Source organism: Meles meles, chromosome 6 (genome assembly GCF_922984935.1).
Source record: "Meles meles chromosome 6, mMelMel3.1 paternal haplotype, whole genome shotgun sequence".
Taxonomy (NCBI): domain Eukaryota; kingdom Metazoa; phylum Chordata; class Mammalia; order Carnivora; family Mustelidae; genus Meles; species Meles meles.
In genome coordinates this window covers 6,277,133-6,295,571 of record NC_060071.1, presented here as the reverse complement: position 1 = coordinate 6,295,571, position 18,439 = coordinate 6,277,133, and the positions used below count along the sequence as shown (strand labels likewise).

Sequence of the window (18,439 nt, the reverse complement as noted above, 5' to 3'; positions counted from 1 at the left end):
ATTGGAGTTCACTCTCTAGCAGGAGCTGACGGGGGGCCCTGAGAGCCTTGACCGGCCCCACCGGCACCAGCCCAGTGACCCTCACACTCCAAGGGGAGCCACAGCTGTCACCGGTGGCCCCGATCAGAGTGACAGCAATTCTGAGCAGTGGAGCGGAGTCCCAGCAGGGGCCTCCACAATGCCCCCGCCCACACCGCAGTGTCCCCGCCCATGCCACCTGCCCACATGCCCCCGCCCCCCTTGGTGGGGACAAGGAGGTCATAGCAACAGAGGTTTAGCGACCAGTCAGGTGGTTCCATGCGCAGAACAGACATGGTTTCATCAGCAGCAACACACCAAGGAAGATGTATTTGGACAGCAGACTGCCATAAAAGGTAACCCCAAGAAGGGATTTTTCGATATAGGAGATAGAGAGATGGAAGAGTTGGATGTTGGTGGAGGAGAAAGTGTGCAGAGGTGGTGCATGTCATAGGCCCTGGTGGAGTTCAGCACAAGGCAGTCAATCAATGCAGAATAGAACCAGGGGGAACGCTGTCCATGTCTAGGGCTGGGCCTCCATGCAATTACCAGTGGGATTCCAGACTTGTGAGAGTAGGGAAAGGAATGAGGGGTCAGAGAGTACCCCTGAAGGTCAGGCCCCACAGCACTGGGCGCGGCACAGGTGACAGTCCCCACCTGCATGTGGGCAGAGACCCTTAGGGAGCCCATCACACCATGCCAACCCTCCTGTGCAGAAGGGACGAAGGGGATTGACAAGCAGGGTGCAGAAGCAGGTAGACCAGTGAGAGAATCTGTATCGGGGAATGAGCCCACCTCACCAAAGACCACCTAGAGAGGGCAGCAATGAAGAGGAGAAGGAAGATCAAGGAGATGACACCCAAGGTCAGCAGCCTCCTCAACACTGCAACTTCTATTACTGATGCAAATGCCTGGAGAACCTAAGCCATAAGATGGCAAAGGGACAGAAGCAGCTGAGAATTCAGGTGAGGCATCATGGCTCCCCTGGCTGAGCAGGGCAGGACTGAGCAAATGCAGGCTTACCACCTGTCCCGGTATGCACTTCGGTCAGCTGACAAGGAGTGATCTCAAAAAATAAATATCCAGACTACACCAAAATAAGAGGTTTTGCATAGCAAAGGAAACCATCATCAAAACGACAAGACAACCTACAGAATGGAAGAAGATATTTGCAAATGACATATCTAATAAAGAGTGTCCAAAATGTATAAAGAGCTTATGCAACTCAACACCCCATAACCAAATAATCCAATTAAAAAATGGGCAGGAGATATGAACAGACATGTCTCCAAAGAAGACATGCAGGTGGCCAACAGACACATGAAAAAATGAAAAAATGCTCAACACCACTCACGATCAGGGAAATACAAATCAAAAAACCACAATGAGATCACCTCGCACCTGTCAGAATGGCTAGAATCAAAGATATGAAATAACAAGAATTGGCAAGGAGCTGGAGAAGAGGAACCCTCGTGCACTGTTGGTGGGAATGTAAGTCAGTGCAGTCACTGTGGAAAACAGTACGGAAATTCCTCAAAAAATTAAAAATAGAAATACCGCGTGATCCAGTAATTGTACTGCTGGGAATTTATCCAAAGAAAATGAAACACTAATTTGAAAAACTATATGCACCTCTGTATTTACTGTAGCTTTACTTACAATAGCCAAATTATGGAAGGCCCCAAGTGTCCATTGATAGATGAATGGATACAAAATATGTGGTAAATACAGATGCAATGGAATATTACTCAGCCATAAAAAAGAATAAGATCTTGCCATTCGCAACATGGATGGACCTAGAGGGTATAATTCTAAGTGAAATAAGTCAGACAGAGAAAGACAAATGGCATATGATTTCACTCTTATGTGGACTCTAAGAAACAAAACAGAGAAAAAAAGAAATAGACTGTTAAATACAGAAAACAAATTGGTGGTTGCAAGAAGGGTAGGGTGGGGGGATGGGGTGAAATTATGACATCCCAGTGATAAGAGGTGAACGAAAGATTGGAGCTGAAGACCTTAAGTGCTTGTAGTGCCCAGTGCTACTATTGACAGACAGAACTAGTGGCATCATCTATGCAGCATCTGGTTTTTATTTTTACTTAAAGATGTCTCTTTTTGGTGATACCAGATGGGTTTTTCGAAAAGTCTGGTTTTTCTCAACACACCTTTAAAGGTTTTAAAATTGTTTCATATCTAGCCAAGTTGAGATATTTATTTGTTTGTTTGTTTGTTTGTTTTAGAGAGAGAGAGAGAGCAAGTCTGGGGTGGTGGGGGAGAGGCAAAGGGAGAGGGAAAGAGAGAATCCCAAGCGGGCTCCATGCCCAGTGTGGAGCCAGATGCAAGGATTGATCTCACCACCTGAGCCAAAATCAAGAATTAGATGCTCGAGCAAACTGAGCCACCCAGCTGCCCCTTACCAAGTTGAGGTTTTTAAGCACCTCATTTTTAATTTGTAATAAAACATTACAACTTGATTTTTTTTAAAAAGTCAACAAAATGGGGCGCCTGGGTGGCTCAGTGGATTAAGCCGCTGCCTTCGGCTTAGGTCATGATCTCAGGGTCCTGGGATCGAGCCCCGTGTCGGGCTCTCTGCTCCGCGGGGAGCCTGCTTCCCTTCCTCTCTCTCTGCCTGCCTCTCTGCCTACTTGTGATCTCTCTCTCTGTCAAATGAATAAATAAAATCTTTTTAAAAAAAATAAAAAAATAAAAAGTCAACAAAATGCAAGCACCTATTAATAAAGGTCTTTTTTTTTTAAAGATTTATTTTTTTGACAGAGATTACAAGTAGGCAGAGAGGCAGGCAGAGAGAGAGAGAGGAGGAAGCAGGCTCCCAGCCAAGCAGAGAGCCCGATGCGGGGCTCGATCCCAGGACCCTGGGATCATGACCTGAGCCGAAGGCAGAGGCTTTAACCCACTGAGCCACCCAGGCGCCCCAAAGGTCTTAATAATAAGTATCTTTGTTATTATAAAGATACAATTAAGAAAATGAAAAAGCAGGCCACAGACAACCATAAACATTGAGTCTCTCAGCTGGCCTGAAATTTGAGCAAATTTCATACAAGGGTTACAGTCTCTTCTTGCTATGGACTGAATGTTTGTGTCCCCACAGAATTCAGGTTGAAAAATCCTAATTTCCGGTGTGAGTATTAGGAGGTGGGGTCTTTGGGAAAGGTTTAGATCATGAAGACAGAGCCTTCCTAAATGGGATTAGTGCCCTTAGACGAGCCCCAAGAGCTCCCTCAACCCTTCCACCATGTGAAGGCACCCGAGAAGGTGGCAGGCAGCAAGTCTACAGACCAGCAAACGGGCTCTCACCAGACACTGAATCTGCCAGATTCTTGAAATCTTTGGAAATCTTGGCTTTTTAGCCTCCAGGACTGTGAGAGATAAAGGTCTATTGTTTATGAGTCATCTAATCTCTGGTATTTAAGAAACCAGGAAATACATCCAAAACCTTTAGGTGGGAAATTGAAATTCCACTTCTTTACATATGATCTTGTCCAGCTGTACAGAAATGGGAAGTTAGAAGCAATTTGAGGCATCTTTTCATGTCTCAAGCTCTAAGAGGATTTATGTTCCCTGGTGTGACCCGCAAAAGACCCCGAAACACATTCCTCTCCATCGTCAGGCTGACCTTACTCTATCAACCCCTCTCTTCTCTTCAGGATGATGCCAGCAAGCAAACCACCTGTATGAAGGGGGAGATCTCTCAAGGAGGGGGCTTTGCGGCCTTCCTCCTACAAGGTGAGATTAACCTCGGGCTGATAAGAAGGTTCAGATTTGTAGTCTCTTCCAGATAACCACCTCTTTTCAAACCTTTTATTTAGAAATAATTTACGGGAGTTGTAAAGGTAGGTACAGGGTTCCCCTGGTTCTCCAATACCAACATTTAACGTGACCACAGTACGTTTGTCAAAATTAAGTGATGACCGGGGCGCCTGGATGGCTCCGTGGGTTAAGCCTCTGCCTTCTGCTCAGGTCATGATACCAGGGTCCTGGGATCAAGCCCCACATCGGGTTCTCCACTCAGGGGGGAGCCTGCTTCTCCCTCTCTCTCTGCCTGCCTCTCTGTCTACTTGTGATCTCTCTCTCTCTGTCAGATAAATAAATAAAATCTTTAAAAAACAATTGAGTGATGACATCGATATAATACTATTAACTAAAGGTGGTGGTTTTTTTCTTCAGGTTTTGCCCGTTGTTCCACTAAATTTTTGTTCCAAGACTCAATCGGGATATCATATTCCATTTAGTCATCTTGCCTTAGTCTACTCTGATCTGTGACAATTTCTCAGTCTTTGTTTTTCAGGACCTTGACACTTTTGAAGAATACCAGTCAGATATTTTGCACAAGGTCCCCCAATTTCAATTTGCCTGCTGTGTTTCTCATGATTCAACCACGGTTAAGGGTTTGGGGGAGATGCCACAGAGGTGACATGCTCTTGTCGTTGTCTGTCGGGGGTCTGTGCCAGCAATATCACCCAGGTAACTGGTATCTGCCAGGTTCCCCCACTAAGATACTGCTTTTCCCATCCCATACTATGTCAGAAGCAAGTCACTACGTCCAGGTGACACTTAAAGGGGAAAGGATTTAAGCTTCTCTTCCTGGAGGCAGAAGAATCAAAGAATTTGGGGGCGTATGTTGAAACCACCACAGTAACTGATAAGCATTTGGGGGGAGATACTTTGAGACTATGCATATATCCTGCATCCCTTTAGAGTACAACCCACCCATTCTAGCATTCGTCGTTGGCTCTTACCTGCTGTAATTATCCCTGCACTGACAGAACTCCAAAATCTTTTATTCAAGTGACTCTTAGTTTGATTTTTATCATTTTAAAAGAGTTTATTTATTTGACAGCGAGTGAGAGCAAGAGAGGGAACACAAGCAGGGGGAGTGGGAGAGGGAGAAGCAGGCTCCCCGCCGAGCAGGGATCCTGATGCGGGGCTCGATCCCAGGACCCTGGGATCATGACCTGAGCCAAGGGCAGACACTTAACGACTGAGCCACCCAAGCAACCTGACTTTTAATTTTTAAATATTTAGACGTATGGTATACGGGCCTCTCTGTTCTTACCACAGGCCCCTCAAATGTTAAGTGCTCGAGGAAAGTATATACTTCAATGGAAGCTGTTATACTCTGTCCTGTTTCCCAGGCCCCAACAAAGTGCCACACACCCCGTGGCTCAAAACAAGACAGTTATTCTCTCCCAGGACTGGAGACCGGACACCTGAAGTCCAGGGGTCCAGATGATTGCATGTTCAAGCAAACACTTAGCCAGAGCCCCAGACCAAGGGGAAACGGCCCTGCCTATGTTGTCAGGTATTGGGTATAGAAGCTGAGTGTGTTTCTGTGGCAAGTTAAAGCCCCACACCAAGGTGGTCCTTGGTGGTCATTTCCTCAACTATCAGAAGAATGCTCTAGAGGGAATCTCTCCCAGTTGCAGCCCTCAGCCTTCCCCTCTCAGTCACGGCTTCTGTGTCATACCGCCTTCCTCCCCTGACAGGAAAAGCGGTATGACAAAATGTCCGTGTAATTTACCTCTTGGAACCTAGAAAAAGACAGGGGGACTGGGCAGAGGCGACAGCTTGGTTAAAAGCCGTGATATCAGCGCTGTGAGGGTAAGGAGCCCGACTTCCTTCAGAAGGCTGCGGCCTGAGGGGAAGGGCCCTACAGCTCCCCGGGAGTGAGAACTGGCAGCGACCCATGGCAGGACCACGGCTCCCTGGGTCTGCCCAAGTCTCTGTTCCGAGGGTGCCTGCTGGGCCCCACGCCGGGGGTTCTGAGAAGACAGGCCTTTCTTCACGGGAAGTTTGTTGTCTACTCGCGGTTGCTCAATGGCGCCTCGGTTTCCCAATGCAGGAGCTGGGGACACTTGGCTGGACGTGTACAAATTGCCCAAGGAGTCTTGGCTCAAGGAGGTGGAGCATCCCCAACCGGCTCTAAATCCGAAGAAGAAAGTCAGACAGCCACAACCGGTAGGAAAGGCCCCCGTTTCCCACTGATACGTTTCTCCCTCCCTTTGACCCACATCTAGCCTGAATGCCCCTTGGAATCAGGATGAACGGGGCCTTATGGAGGTGGCAAGAGAGGACAGCAGGCACATGGGCCCATGACTCCAAAATCGATCTGCTTTGGTTAAAATAAGATATTAAGAGGTGCCTCAGTAGTGGGAGCCTTTCTCTCTCATCTGAGAGGTGCCTCTCCACCAAGATCACTCCCAGGTCTTTTATCCTGATTCCTGCCTCCTCGGTCATTTTATCCCCCCGACTCTGGGCTGAAATAGTCCTTTCATGCCTCACTGCATTTCCCAGATTATGGTATAAACAGGTTGTTCTCAATATATAGGGAATACGTATGTTCTTCATATTATTCTTAGAAAGCAGGAGCTCTACCATTTCAGTCTATTTTTTTTAATAATCTCAATGCCCAACATTACTGCTGTTCGTTCATATTTCTTCTTTTTAAGATTTTATTTATTTTTTTTAATTTTATTTATTTATTTGACAGACAGAGATCGCAGGCAGGCAGAGAGGCAGGCAGAGAGAGAGGAAGGGAAGCAGGCTCCCTGCTGAGCAGAGAGCCCGATGTGGGGCTTGATCTCAGGACCCTGAGATCATGACCTGAGCCAAAGGCAGAGGCTTTAACCCACCGAGCCATCCAGGCGCCCCCTAAAGATTTTATTTATGTGACAGAGAGAGCGAAAGAGGGAACACAAGCAGAGGGAGTAGGAGAGGGAGAAGCAGGCTCCCCGCCAAGCAGGGAGCCTGATGCCGGGCTCGATCTCAGGACCCTGGGATCATGACCTGAGCTGACGGCAGACGCTTAACTCACTGAGCCACCCAGGGGCGCCCCCGTTCATATTTCTTCCTCTCACTATTTCCAGTCTCCCCTCCTGCATCCTAAGACCCTGGACAGCAGGGGATCCTGTGTTAAAATCCTGCGGGCCAGGCAACCACGCAAATCTCAGCCGTCTGTGTCGGCAGGATGCGTCACTACTGACGACAGTAACGGGGAGAAAGAGAATAAAGTGGGGGACGTACATACATCAGGCCTATTGTGACTTCATTTCTCACTTTTCTCCTCAGAATCCTCTTGAACCTGTGACTTCAGAGGATTTAGAAACGGTAAGGAACTTTAAAGAAAATCTGGGGGAAATTTGGGTGGCATGCCACAGATTTTTATTTTGACTGGAAATGTGCTTTAAATACCAAGGATCCCAGGAAAATGTTCCAGTAGGGCACATTTTCAGATTCTCTGTGACTCAACTTCATGCCTCATATCCACGAAAGATGGGCCCCTATCCTTGAGGATCATTGCCCTGAGTCGTTTGTCCAGAGATGGGTTTCCATGAAGATAAGGGAGGTGAAATTTTAGGGCCCCTCGCCTGTATGGCCCCTTCCAAGGCCCTGCAAGGGACCCTAACAATGTATTCACATGGCCCCATAGTCTTGTAAAATTGGCAAAAGTAACATTTTAACCAGTCACTGAAGACCACTGTCTTCACTCCTTCTCCCTCTATCTCCATGTACTCTGTATTGGGTGGTATTAGGACGGTCATGGGCATTTTGTGTCCAAAATTTTGTGTTCTCTTTTTCACAGAGGCCCCCAACTTATATACCCTCAGGCCCCATGAGGCCCAATTTGTTCCTGCCTAAATAACAGCCCAGTCCCCCAAGCCAAGTCTCCTGAGGGGGTTCATCTTTATACCTCAGGGGACAAGTAGCTTCCCTGGAGCTTCTCGGCTCTCCATTTGAGGCCAGGAGCACACCGGGCTTTCCAGAGGCTCTGCTCTTGGGGGACCCAGGCTGGTCAGTACAGAAAGGTGACCTCCACATGGAAGTCTCTCGAAAGCCCTCTCTTCTCCCCCTTTTTAAATTACACTATGCTTCAAATTATACAAACAATAGGTGAACCTATTTCTCTGGGAAAAGCCAGGTAATTCGGAGACAGCAGCTCTCTCCACAGGTGCTCACCGTTATTAGCCTGATGTGTGTTTCCTCTGTCTTCGGTGTGTATCTAGATTCTTACATGCATTTATCTTAAAAAATATATAGTTTTATTTTATGGGAATGTCTTTTCTATGGGAAATTTTTCCCATTTTTTTTGTTTTGTTTTATGAGAATTTCCTATACTATTTATATTTTCTTACAACTTTGAGTTTTTTTGCTTTGGGTTTTTTTTTTTTTTTGGCAAAGTTTTTCAACATCAAATAAACCTACCTTGTTCTTTTAACCTCTCGTATTCTGTTCCATATTATGGATATACCACAGTTTTCTTGGGGTAGGAGTCTATCAGTACTGAAGACATTTCCACTTTGTGGCTTTTACATTACATAGTGAAAAACTTTGTAAATTCTTTGTATACATGGGTGCTTCTGACCATTCAGGCATGTGCATTTTTACTGTTAATGTAGACGCTGCTAAGTTGCCTCCCCAAAGTGGCATGACAGTTTAACCAATTTCTCCACAGCCTCTCTGACCTTGCTATTATCCGTTTTTTTGTGTGTTTTGTTTTGCAAACTGGTGGAACAAAATGGTATCTTGTGTAATTTTCATTGATCTCTATATATTTTATTGGCCACTGAGGTTTTCTTTGAATGCCTGCCTATATAGTTTGCTTGTTACATATTTGCTCCCAATTTGTTAATTCCATTTTCCCATTGTTCGAGTGCTTTTCTGTTGCAAAGAAGTTTTAGGTTTGGGGTGCCTGGGTGGCTCAGGCAATTGGGCATCCAACTTGATTTTGGCTCGGGTCATGGTCTCAGGGTCATGATATTGAGCCCCACTTGGGGCTCTCGCTCTCCCCCCATGTGCTTGCACACACTCTCTCCCTCTCTCTCTCTCAAAAAAAAAAAAAAAGGGTAGGGGGAGGAAAGAAGTTTTAGCTTTGAATAGTCAGAATTTTCTATCCTTCTTTAAATATTCATTGTACTGAAGAAGGCTTTCCCCTCTCGAGGTTCTAAATAAGTTCTCCTGTGGTTTCTTCCTTGTACTGAAGAAGGCTTTCCCCTCTCGAGGTTCTAAATAAGTTCTCCTGTGGTTTCTTCCAATAATTTCAGAGTTTTGTTTTTGACATTTCACTCTAATTCATAGAGGAGAGTGTCTTTTGTGAATGGAGTGAGAAGGGGGTCACTTTTAATCTATTTTTTTCAAATAGCCAATCATTACACAAATACCCTTGAGTAATTCATCTTTTCCCATTTGTTTTGAAGTGTGATCTTTTATCATTCCTATATATCCTTTTATGCTCTTTATCCTGTCCCATTACAGTATTCATCTGCCTACACCAGGACCTTAATGAACTTTGGAGCAAAACCGCCAGGGTTCTAATCTCATCAATGCCACCTGGTTATTTTCTGTTCTATTTTCCATACTTTTGTTGTTGTTCACCTTTTGGGGAGAGCTCATTGGCTCAGTCTCTCCACTCTCTCACTGAGTTTTTCATTTTTGCTATCATATTTTTATTTACAAGAGCCTCCCTTTTTTCTGTTTATTTGATAAATACTATGCCTTCCCTAAAAATGTTTCTAATTGTTGGTGTTTCTTCCCCATGTATGGTCTGTTTTCCCCAAGTTGCTTTTTTCTTCCAGTTTGTTTTGGTCTCTGTCTTTCCGAAGAGATGCCTTCCTCACAACCTGGTGGTAATTGGCTCTCTACTCGTAAGAGTGGGAGTCATGGGGAAACCGACAGGATGCTAGCCTTTCAGCATGGGTGAGGCTAGCTGACTGTGGTTTTGCTAAAGAGGGCCCCAACTGGGTTTTAGTATTGGGAAATGCTCATGGCAGTGTTTGGAGAACACAGGTCTCTCCTGCGATCTGCAAGGAGAGCATTCCTATGAAATCTTTCCTAAGCCACATGGTGTAAAATGAAGAAGGAATTACCATTAATGTATATGGAAAAATTTTTGAGCATTCCCAGACTCCCAAAATAAACTTAGGCTTTTCTGATATCTTAGAACACATCTTGCTAATGTATATATAAAATAAATTGACATGAAGTACAGATACTCATAGACACAGTCAAAAGCTATGGTTCATGATGCCTACACGCTGGGTGTAGATCCCGGGGAAATATTTGCAGGGGTGGGGCGGGGGGAGCTGCTCTAAGCAGGTGCTGGGTGCCTCTCTAACTGCAGCTCTCACCTGAATTGCGGAGGCTTGTGGGAAGACACCTTGGGGGTGGGGTTGGGGGTGGGGTGACATCTACATTCAGTGTGTCAACTTTAACTTCATTCTGTTGGCTCCATGGAGATAGGGGGTGTAAGAAAAGCCTAGCATCAGCTTTGGCGGCTGTGTCTCTTGGGGGTGGTGACGTTCGGGAGTGGTGCCCTGGCTACGTTTTCACTGCCTACCCTCTTCCCTCGGTTCCTTCCAATTTTCTGAATCAGGAATAAATTTAATTCCTTCCAGTTTTCTGAATTAGGAATAAATACTTGAATGCTTCTTAATGAGATTTTCAACCAGGGGTGCCTGGGTGGCTCAGTCGGTTAAGCCGCTGCCTTTGGCTCAAGTCATGATCCCAGGGTCCTGGGATCAAGTTCCACATCGGGCTCCTTGCTCAGGGGGGAGCCTGCTTCTCTCTCCCCCTCTCTCTGCCTGCTTGTGCGTGCTCGCTCTCTCTCTCTATCTCTCTGACAAATAAATAAATAAATAAAATCTTTAGAGAGATTTTCAACCAATCCTGTTTCTGGCCCCACTGGCAGTTCATTCGAGACACCTGGAGCTACCATTTTCTCGAGTCTTAGGGGGTTTGTGGTATAAACTGGATGGCTCCCAGGCTTTCTCCCCTACTGGTTCAGACCTGGCATTCTTGGGCCTGCTAAATCATTTAGCCACCTGCTTTCCACCTTCAAAATTTTCTTGCTTTTGTCTCCTTTTTATTCTTATTCCTTATGAGTTTCGTCCTTTTTGAAAAAGCACCTTTTTGTCATTTTAATGGGGTTTCAGGAAGGAGAGGTGTTAAGTGTTAAATGCCGACACTACCATCTGTATTTTCCAGCACGTTCGTGCTAGTCTGTGGCTGTATCAGTATTCATCAGGTCCTTAGTTGCAGCAAAGAAAATGGAAGATATCAAGTTTCAGAGAATTGGAAGGAACCGAGGGAGGAGGGTAGGCAGTGAAAACATAGCCAGGACACCACCCCCAAGAGACACAGTCACCAAAGCTGATGCTAGCTAGGCTTTGCATGATGGCTCTGTCACCGGGCTCTTGACCCGGCCACCTCCACTGTGAATAATTTCTCTGCTGCTTCTAGATCTCCGTGTCACTGACCCAAGAGTCACAGTCCTAGGCAGGAACACACAGCTGGTTGAGCGCAGGTCATGTGTCAACATCCTGACCTCCGGGGGACAGGAAGAAGAATCTGGCTCCTTCAGTTCCTTAGAGGGAGACAGATTCTTCCAGACTCACACAGAAAGGGAGCCCTCTCAAAGTGGAAAGGGTATTTAGGGCGAGATAGCCAAAAAGATGACAAATATTCACTACCCTAGTGCATAGGGACGCTACTGATTTTTGATCATTGATGTTCTATTTGAGTGAGGTCAGCAAAACCTAGATCTTGGCGGGTTCATGCAAGCATAGGGTGGGCACCTAAGAGCGAGAACCTCCTTAAATTTCGTACTTCACTTCCTTCACCTGTGTCTCAGGACTCTTGGCCTCTTCACTGAAGTTCTAATGGTCTGTCAGTTGATACTGTTGGATTTTCTAGCTAGACAATCACAGACAATCCTAACGGTAGATAATGACAGCTTTTCCTTTCAAGTATTTATTCCTATTTATTTTTTGTTCTTGCCTTGTTCTATATTCTAGGAGCTCTAGTAAAATGTTGAACAGTCGTGGGGACAGTACACTATCCAGGACCTAACTGGGACACTCCTAAGTGTTTCACCACTTTGCGTGAAGCTTACTCAAGGTGTTTGAGATAAATATCCTTCTGCAAGTTAAGCATGTGTCCCTCCAGCCTTTGTTTGCTAAGAGTTTGTTGTTGTTCTTTTTTTTAAAATTAGGAATAGGTATCGACCTTCATCAAATACTTCTTCCTCATCTTTTCAGAGTTTTTTCTCCTTTAATCTGCTAATGCAGTGGATTGCATTAATAGATTTTCTAACGTGGAAACATTCTTCCTTCCATTCTTGGGTAATCCATACTTGGTAATAATTCATTTAATTGCACTGTCAGTTTGCTTTGCTGATATTAAAGTCCTGAATAAGATATTAGCAAAGCAAAATGATAGTTTGGTGTTCATAGAGTATCCATGTTCAAACATGAGATTGGCTTGTAGAGTTTTTTTTTCTTGTGGTTTTCTTATCAGCATTTGGTATTAGTGTTATGCTAGCCTTGTAAAGAAAGCTGGATGTTTCTTTTCTTACCCTCTAGGTCTAAATAAGTCCTATATTATCTCCTTTTAAAAAGATTTTATTTTTATTTATTTATTGACAGACAGAGTGAGAGAGCACAAGCCAGGGGAGTAGAAGGAGAGTGAGAAGTGGACCCCTTGCTGAGCAGGAAGTCCGATGTGGGACTCGATCCCAGGGTCCTGGGATCATGACCTGAACCGAAGGCAGACACTTAACCATCTGAGCCACCCAGGCGCCCTATATTATCTTTTTAATTTTAAAATTAAAAAAATTTTAAGCCTAGTTCAGTCAAAATTCATTTATTAGTGTAGATATATAACTGTAGAGATGTGTAAATATGTTTTCCCTATGGTATAAAAATAAAAACCTGTCTCTTAAATTAGTCCCTTTTCCTGTTCTTAATGTTATTTATGTGTGCCACCTTTTAATTTTCTTTAAAGAAACTGTTTGTAGGGGCGCCTGGGTGGCTCAGTGGGTTAAGCCTCTGCTTTCGGCTCAGGTCATGATCTCAGGATCCTGGGATCGAGCCCCGCATCCAGCTCTCTGCTTTGCAGGGAGCCTGCTTCCCTCTCTCTCTCTGCCTGCCTCTCTGTCTACTTGTGATCTCTGCAAATACATAAAAAATCTTTAAAAAAAAAAAAAGAAACTGTTTGTAGATCCAACTCACCGATTTTAGGAAAAGTTTTCAATTAGCAATAATTGCGCCTTGAATAAACCTCATTGGCTATGATACGGCCACTGCGCAAAGCTCAACTCACCAATTTTAACTTGCCAATATTTTCTTAATAAATTTTACATGTATGTTCATGAAGGATATTTAGTTTCCTTTTCTTTTTTTTAAGATTTTTTTTTAAGTCATCTCTAAACCCAACGTGGGGCTTGAATTCAAACCCAAGATCAAGAGTTGCACGTTCCACCAATTGATCCAGCCAGGTGCCCTGGTTTTATTTTCTTATAACATCTTTGATTAAAAAAATAATAATAATAGGGGCGCTTTGGTGGCTCAGTGGGTTAAAGCCTCTGCCTTCAGCTCAGGTCATGATCCCAGGGTCCTGGGATCGAACCCTGCATTGGGCTCTCTCTCTGCCTGCCTCTCTGTCTACTTATGATCTCTGTCTGTCAAATAAATAAATAAAATCTTTAAAAAATAATAATAATAAGTAAAATAAAAAATAACATCTTTGGTTATGGTATCAGGGTGATGCTGGTCTTGTATAATAAGTTGGAATATTCCCATTCTATTTTCTGGAAGAGTTTGTATAGAATTGGTATTATTTCTTCATAAAATGTTTGACAGAGTTAACCAATAAAGCCATCTAGCTGTGGAATTTTCTTTGTGGAACTACAAATTCGATGTCTTGAGTGACAAAGGGTTATCTCTTTCTTCTTAAGCAAACTTGTGTATATTATCGAAGTTACCTAAGGTATTGACTTACAGTGGTTCGTAATCCGTTGTTATCCTTTTATTATCTGTAAAATCTGTTTTTTAAAAAAGCTAGATTGATTGATTCATTTTAAAGAAAGAGAGAGAGGGAGTGAGCAGGGGGAGAGGCAGAGGGAAAGAAACTCAAGCAGACTCCATGCTGAATGCAGAGACTGATGTGGGGCTTGATCTCATGACTCTGAGATCATGACCTCAGCCAAATCCAGACTGAGCCACCCAGGCAACCTTGTAAAATCTGTTTTGATGTCATCTTCTTCATTTCTGATATTGGTTGGTTTGTTTGACTGATTGATTTGAGAGGGAGAGACAGAGACAGAAAGACAGAGCGAGAGAGAGAGAGAGAGAGAGACAGAGAAAAGAGAGACAGACAGCTGGTGGGGGAGGGGCAGAGAAAGAGAAAGGGAGAATCCCAAGCAGACTCCCCACTGACTGCAGATGGGAGACTATCTCACAACCCTGGGATCATGACCTGAACCAAAATCAAGAGTCAGACACTCAACTGACTCCCATTTCTGATATTGGTAATTTGTATTTTCTCTCTTTTTTCCTTAATCAGCTTTGCTAGAGGTTTGTCAATTTTATTAATCTCATCAAACAGCCCCAGCTTTTGGTTTCTTTTCTTTTCTCCGTTTTTTTCTGTTTTCTATCTCACCGCTTTCCAATTTGATTATTATTTTCTCTCATACACTTACTTCAGGCTTAAGTTTTTCCTTGTTTTCTAGTTTCTTAAGGTAGAAAGCTAGGTCATTGATTTGAGATCTTCTTTTCTGATATAGGCATTTAGTGCCATAAACTCTAAGCACTGTTTTAGCTGCTTCCTTTATATTTTGATGTTATTTTTAAAAATACTTCAAATTACTTCCTAATTTGCTTTTTGATGTATTTTTTGACCAATGAATTATTTAGAAGTATATTATTTAGGGTCTAAATACTGGAGATATTCCAGGGAGCGCCTGGGTGGCTCAGTGGGTTAAAGCCTCTGCCTGTCGCTCAGGTCATGATCCCGGGGTCCTGGGATCGAGCCCCGCATCGGGCTCTCTGCTTGGCAGGGAGCCTGCTTCCTCCTCTCTCTCTCTCTCTGCCTGCCTGCCTCTCTCCCTACTTGTGATCTCTATCTGTCAAATAAATAAATAATAAAATCTTTTAAAAATAAATAAATAAATAAATAAATACTGGAGATATTCCAGATGTCTTTATTTTTGTGATTTCTAATTTAATTCCATTGTGATTAGAGAACATGCTTCATATAATTTGAAACCTTATTAATTTACTAAGAATTGTTTTGTGCCCAGAATATGGTTTATCTTGGTAAGTGTTTTATATGCACTTGAAAACTATGTGTATTCAGCTATTGTTGGTCGAGTTATTTAAGTCTCCTATATTTTTACTGCTTTTCCTTCTATATCCTTACTATGTTCTTACCAGTTTTCTGTCTGTTCTATCAGTTATTGGGAGAAGAGTGTTCAAATCTTTAAGATTACAGATTTCTCTATTTCTGCTTTCACTTCTAGTCTTCACTTCATGTATTTTGAAGCTCTGTTATTAGGTGTGTAAACATTTGGAATGTTATGTCTCCTTGGTGAATTGACTATTTTATCATTATTCAGTGAATCTTTGATCCCTAGTAATATTTTTTGCTCTGAAATCTATTATGTCAGATATTAATATAGTCAGCCCAGCTTTCTTTTGATTAGTTTTATAAGATATATCTTTTTCTATACTTTTAATATATTGGTGTCTTTGTATTTAAAATGAATTTCTTTTTGACAGCATGTAGTTGGGTCTTACCTTCTTATACAATTTTTGTACAATTACCTTTAATTAGGATAGTTAGGTCATTTATATTTAATGTAATTATTGATGTGTTTGAATTTAAATCTATCACTCTGCTATTTACTTTCTATTTGTCCCACTTTTTCCCTTTTTTTCTCCCTTTCCCCTCTTTTTCTGTCTTCTTTTAGATATGTTTTTAATGATTCTGTTATATCCCCTTTGTTGGCTTCTTAGCTGTGCTTTTTCCTTATTGTAGGATATGATGGTTTGTTTTAGAGGAGACATTAAGTTGAGTCTTCCAGTTCACATAATGAAGATCAAACCACCCAAACCAATTACAGGTTCGTATAATTCAACTAACACTCTCTTTCCTTCTGCATTAATTTGTTTTTTTTTTCTTTTTTTGCCTTCCTCCACATTTCCCATCTTTTCTACCTATTAGCAGCAATATCTAAATTACAAGTATAGTTCTGAAAGGAAAAAAATTTTTAAGTCATAAGCTCTGGGATCTAAAGACAAAAAATATCAAAGTTACAAGGATACAGCTAACTAACAGAATTGGGAAATCTGGAAAGACAGTCATCTAGCTGGAGTTTATTCATTTCTATATTTCTGTGTTTGTTCATTCATCAGTATTTGCTGAGTGCCAATAATGCACCAAGCACACAGATGAGGAAGACACACCTTCCTGTGCTCTAAAAGCTGCAGTTCTACCAAAGAGGAGTAAGAGGAAACCAACTTTGTATGTTATGATAAGTGCAACAATGGGGGAACATCTAGGACCATGAAAACATAGAGGAAAGAGTGACTAACTCTGCCACAGAGGAGGCAAAGCCTTTATCAAAGGACGAGGCATTTGGGAAGGTTTTGAAGGATAAGTAGGAGTAGGTCATGAGGTGCAGAGGAGAAGTCCATTATAGGCAGAGGATAGAGTATATCCTTTCAATATGTGCACATGACATAAAAGATGTAAGAATATTCACTGCAGCAGTATTTATAGATGCAAAAGACTAGTTAAATAAAATCTGGTCACATGCATCTAAAGGAATACTTTGCAACCATTAAAAACAAAAAAGGAAATTTAAAAAGCCAAGAATATCTAATTCACTCTCATAAAAGAACATGATGATATGATTTGCTCCATCAAGATTTATTATAAAGCTACAGTGATTAAGACAAGATAGAAAAATAGAGGAATGAACTATCATAGAGGCCAGGACAGACTCAGGCATTAGTGGCCACTTGATTTCTGAAGGGTGGCACTCCAGAGCCGTGGAGAAAGGATGGTCATTTCAGTAAATGGTGCTGCTTGTCCATATGGAAACAAAAGTGAGACGGGACTCCTGCCTCATGCCACACACAAAAATAAATTCCAGGTGAATCACAGAAGTAAATAAGAAAGTGAAAACAGTAGAGCTTTAAAATATTTTTTTAAAAGATTTTATTTATTTGAGAGAGAGAGAGAGCACGAATAGGGGAAAGGGGAAGAGGGGGAGGGAGAAACAGATTGCCCGCGGAGCAGGGAGCCTGACCTGGGGCTCGAACCCAGGACCCTGAGATCATGACCTGAGCTGAAGGCAGACATTTAACCAACTGAACCCCCAGCCACCCCAACAATAAGGCTTTCAAAAATTAATATAAGATAATATCTTTATGATTTCTGGGTAGGGAAAGACTTTTTAAACAAAACACACGAAACAAACACAAAAAGCACTTATAATAAAAGAAAAATTTGATAAATGTGGCTACTAAAATTAAGGACTTCCCATCACCCTCAGACATCAGTAAAAGCATGAAAGAACAAGCCACATAGTGGGGGGAGATATTTGCAAAACACATAAAACTTATGAATGGTCCATATCAAGAGTATATACAGAATTCCTACAACTTATTAAGGAAAAGTGACAATTGAGTATAAAACAGGCAAGATGGCCTTATTCAAATGGCCAATAAATATATGAACATATGTGCTTAACATCCTTAGTTATCAGGGAAATGCAAATGAAAACCATAACAAGCTACCATTCCACACCCACCAGGATGGCAATGATGAAAAGAGGCTGATGGTACCAAGTTGGTAAGGATGTGAAATAACCATAGCCAGACGTCGCATGCACAGTACCCATGAAAATTGGTACAATCGCTTTGAGAAACAGTTTGGTATGATCTAGTAATGTTGGTGACAATTTATACCGAGACCCAGCACTTACACTCCTAGGCAGCATGACTAACTGTTCCAGCTTGCCTGGGACTGAGGCATTTCCTGGGGTGTGGGGCTTTCTGCATGAACACTAGGGACCTCCTGGGCAAATCAGGGGGAAGTGGTCCCTCTCCTCCTAGGTGTATACCTGATAGGTTCACAAGTAAATGTTCCCCCGATATTTACAGACATGTACAAGAATGATAGCAGTGACGTGATTTTTCAGTACCCACCCATGTGGAACAACCGAAATGCCCATCAACGACAGAACAGATGAAACTGTCATATATTCATTCACTCGATGGGATACGGTCAATAAAAAGGAACAAACTATAGCCATCCGCAACAAAATGGCCAAATGCCACAAAGAGTATTAACCCAAAGAGGGCAGACTTAGAGTTAGCGTTGTATATAATCTCATTTGTGTATATAGTGCAAAATCGGGCCAAACAAAGCTATCGTGTTTAGATGCACATTGAGACAGAAGTAAAATAAATAGAAGGCGGTGCTTACACAGAAGCCAGGAGAGTGGCTGCCGCTCTTCCCCGGAGGTTGTGACTGGAGACAGGCCTTTGCAGAATTTCTAGGGAGCACACATTGTCCCATCTCTGGACCTGAGTAGAGACAGATGTTTGCCTTATAATAA

General features: G+C 42.8%; 1 protein-coding gene and 1 pseudogene across 1 annotated transcript in view; one reads left to right on the top strand and one right to left on the bottom strand.

The window, feature by feature from the left end:
- Positions 1 to 18,439, top strand: part of WDR93 (WD repeat domain 93) — a 46,401-nt gene that overhangs the window by 7,673 nt on the left and 20,289 nt on the right. The window contains exons 5-8 of the mRNA XM_046009266.1: positions 3,687 to 3,765; positions 5,882 to 5,997; positions 7,108 to 7,146; positions 15,850 to 15,934. Coding sequence (XP_045865222.1) covers positions 3,687 to 3,765; positions 5,882 to 5,997; positions 7,108 to 7,146; positions 15,850 to 15,934 — 319 coding nt within the window. The remainder of the gene's footprint in view (positions 1 to 3,686; positions 3,766 to 5,881; positions 5,998 to 7,107; positions 7,147 to 15,849; positions 15,935 to 18,439) is intronic.
- LOC123945284 lies at positions 13,001 to 13,126 on the bottom strand (annotated as a pseudogene).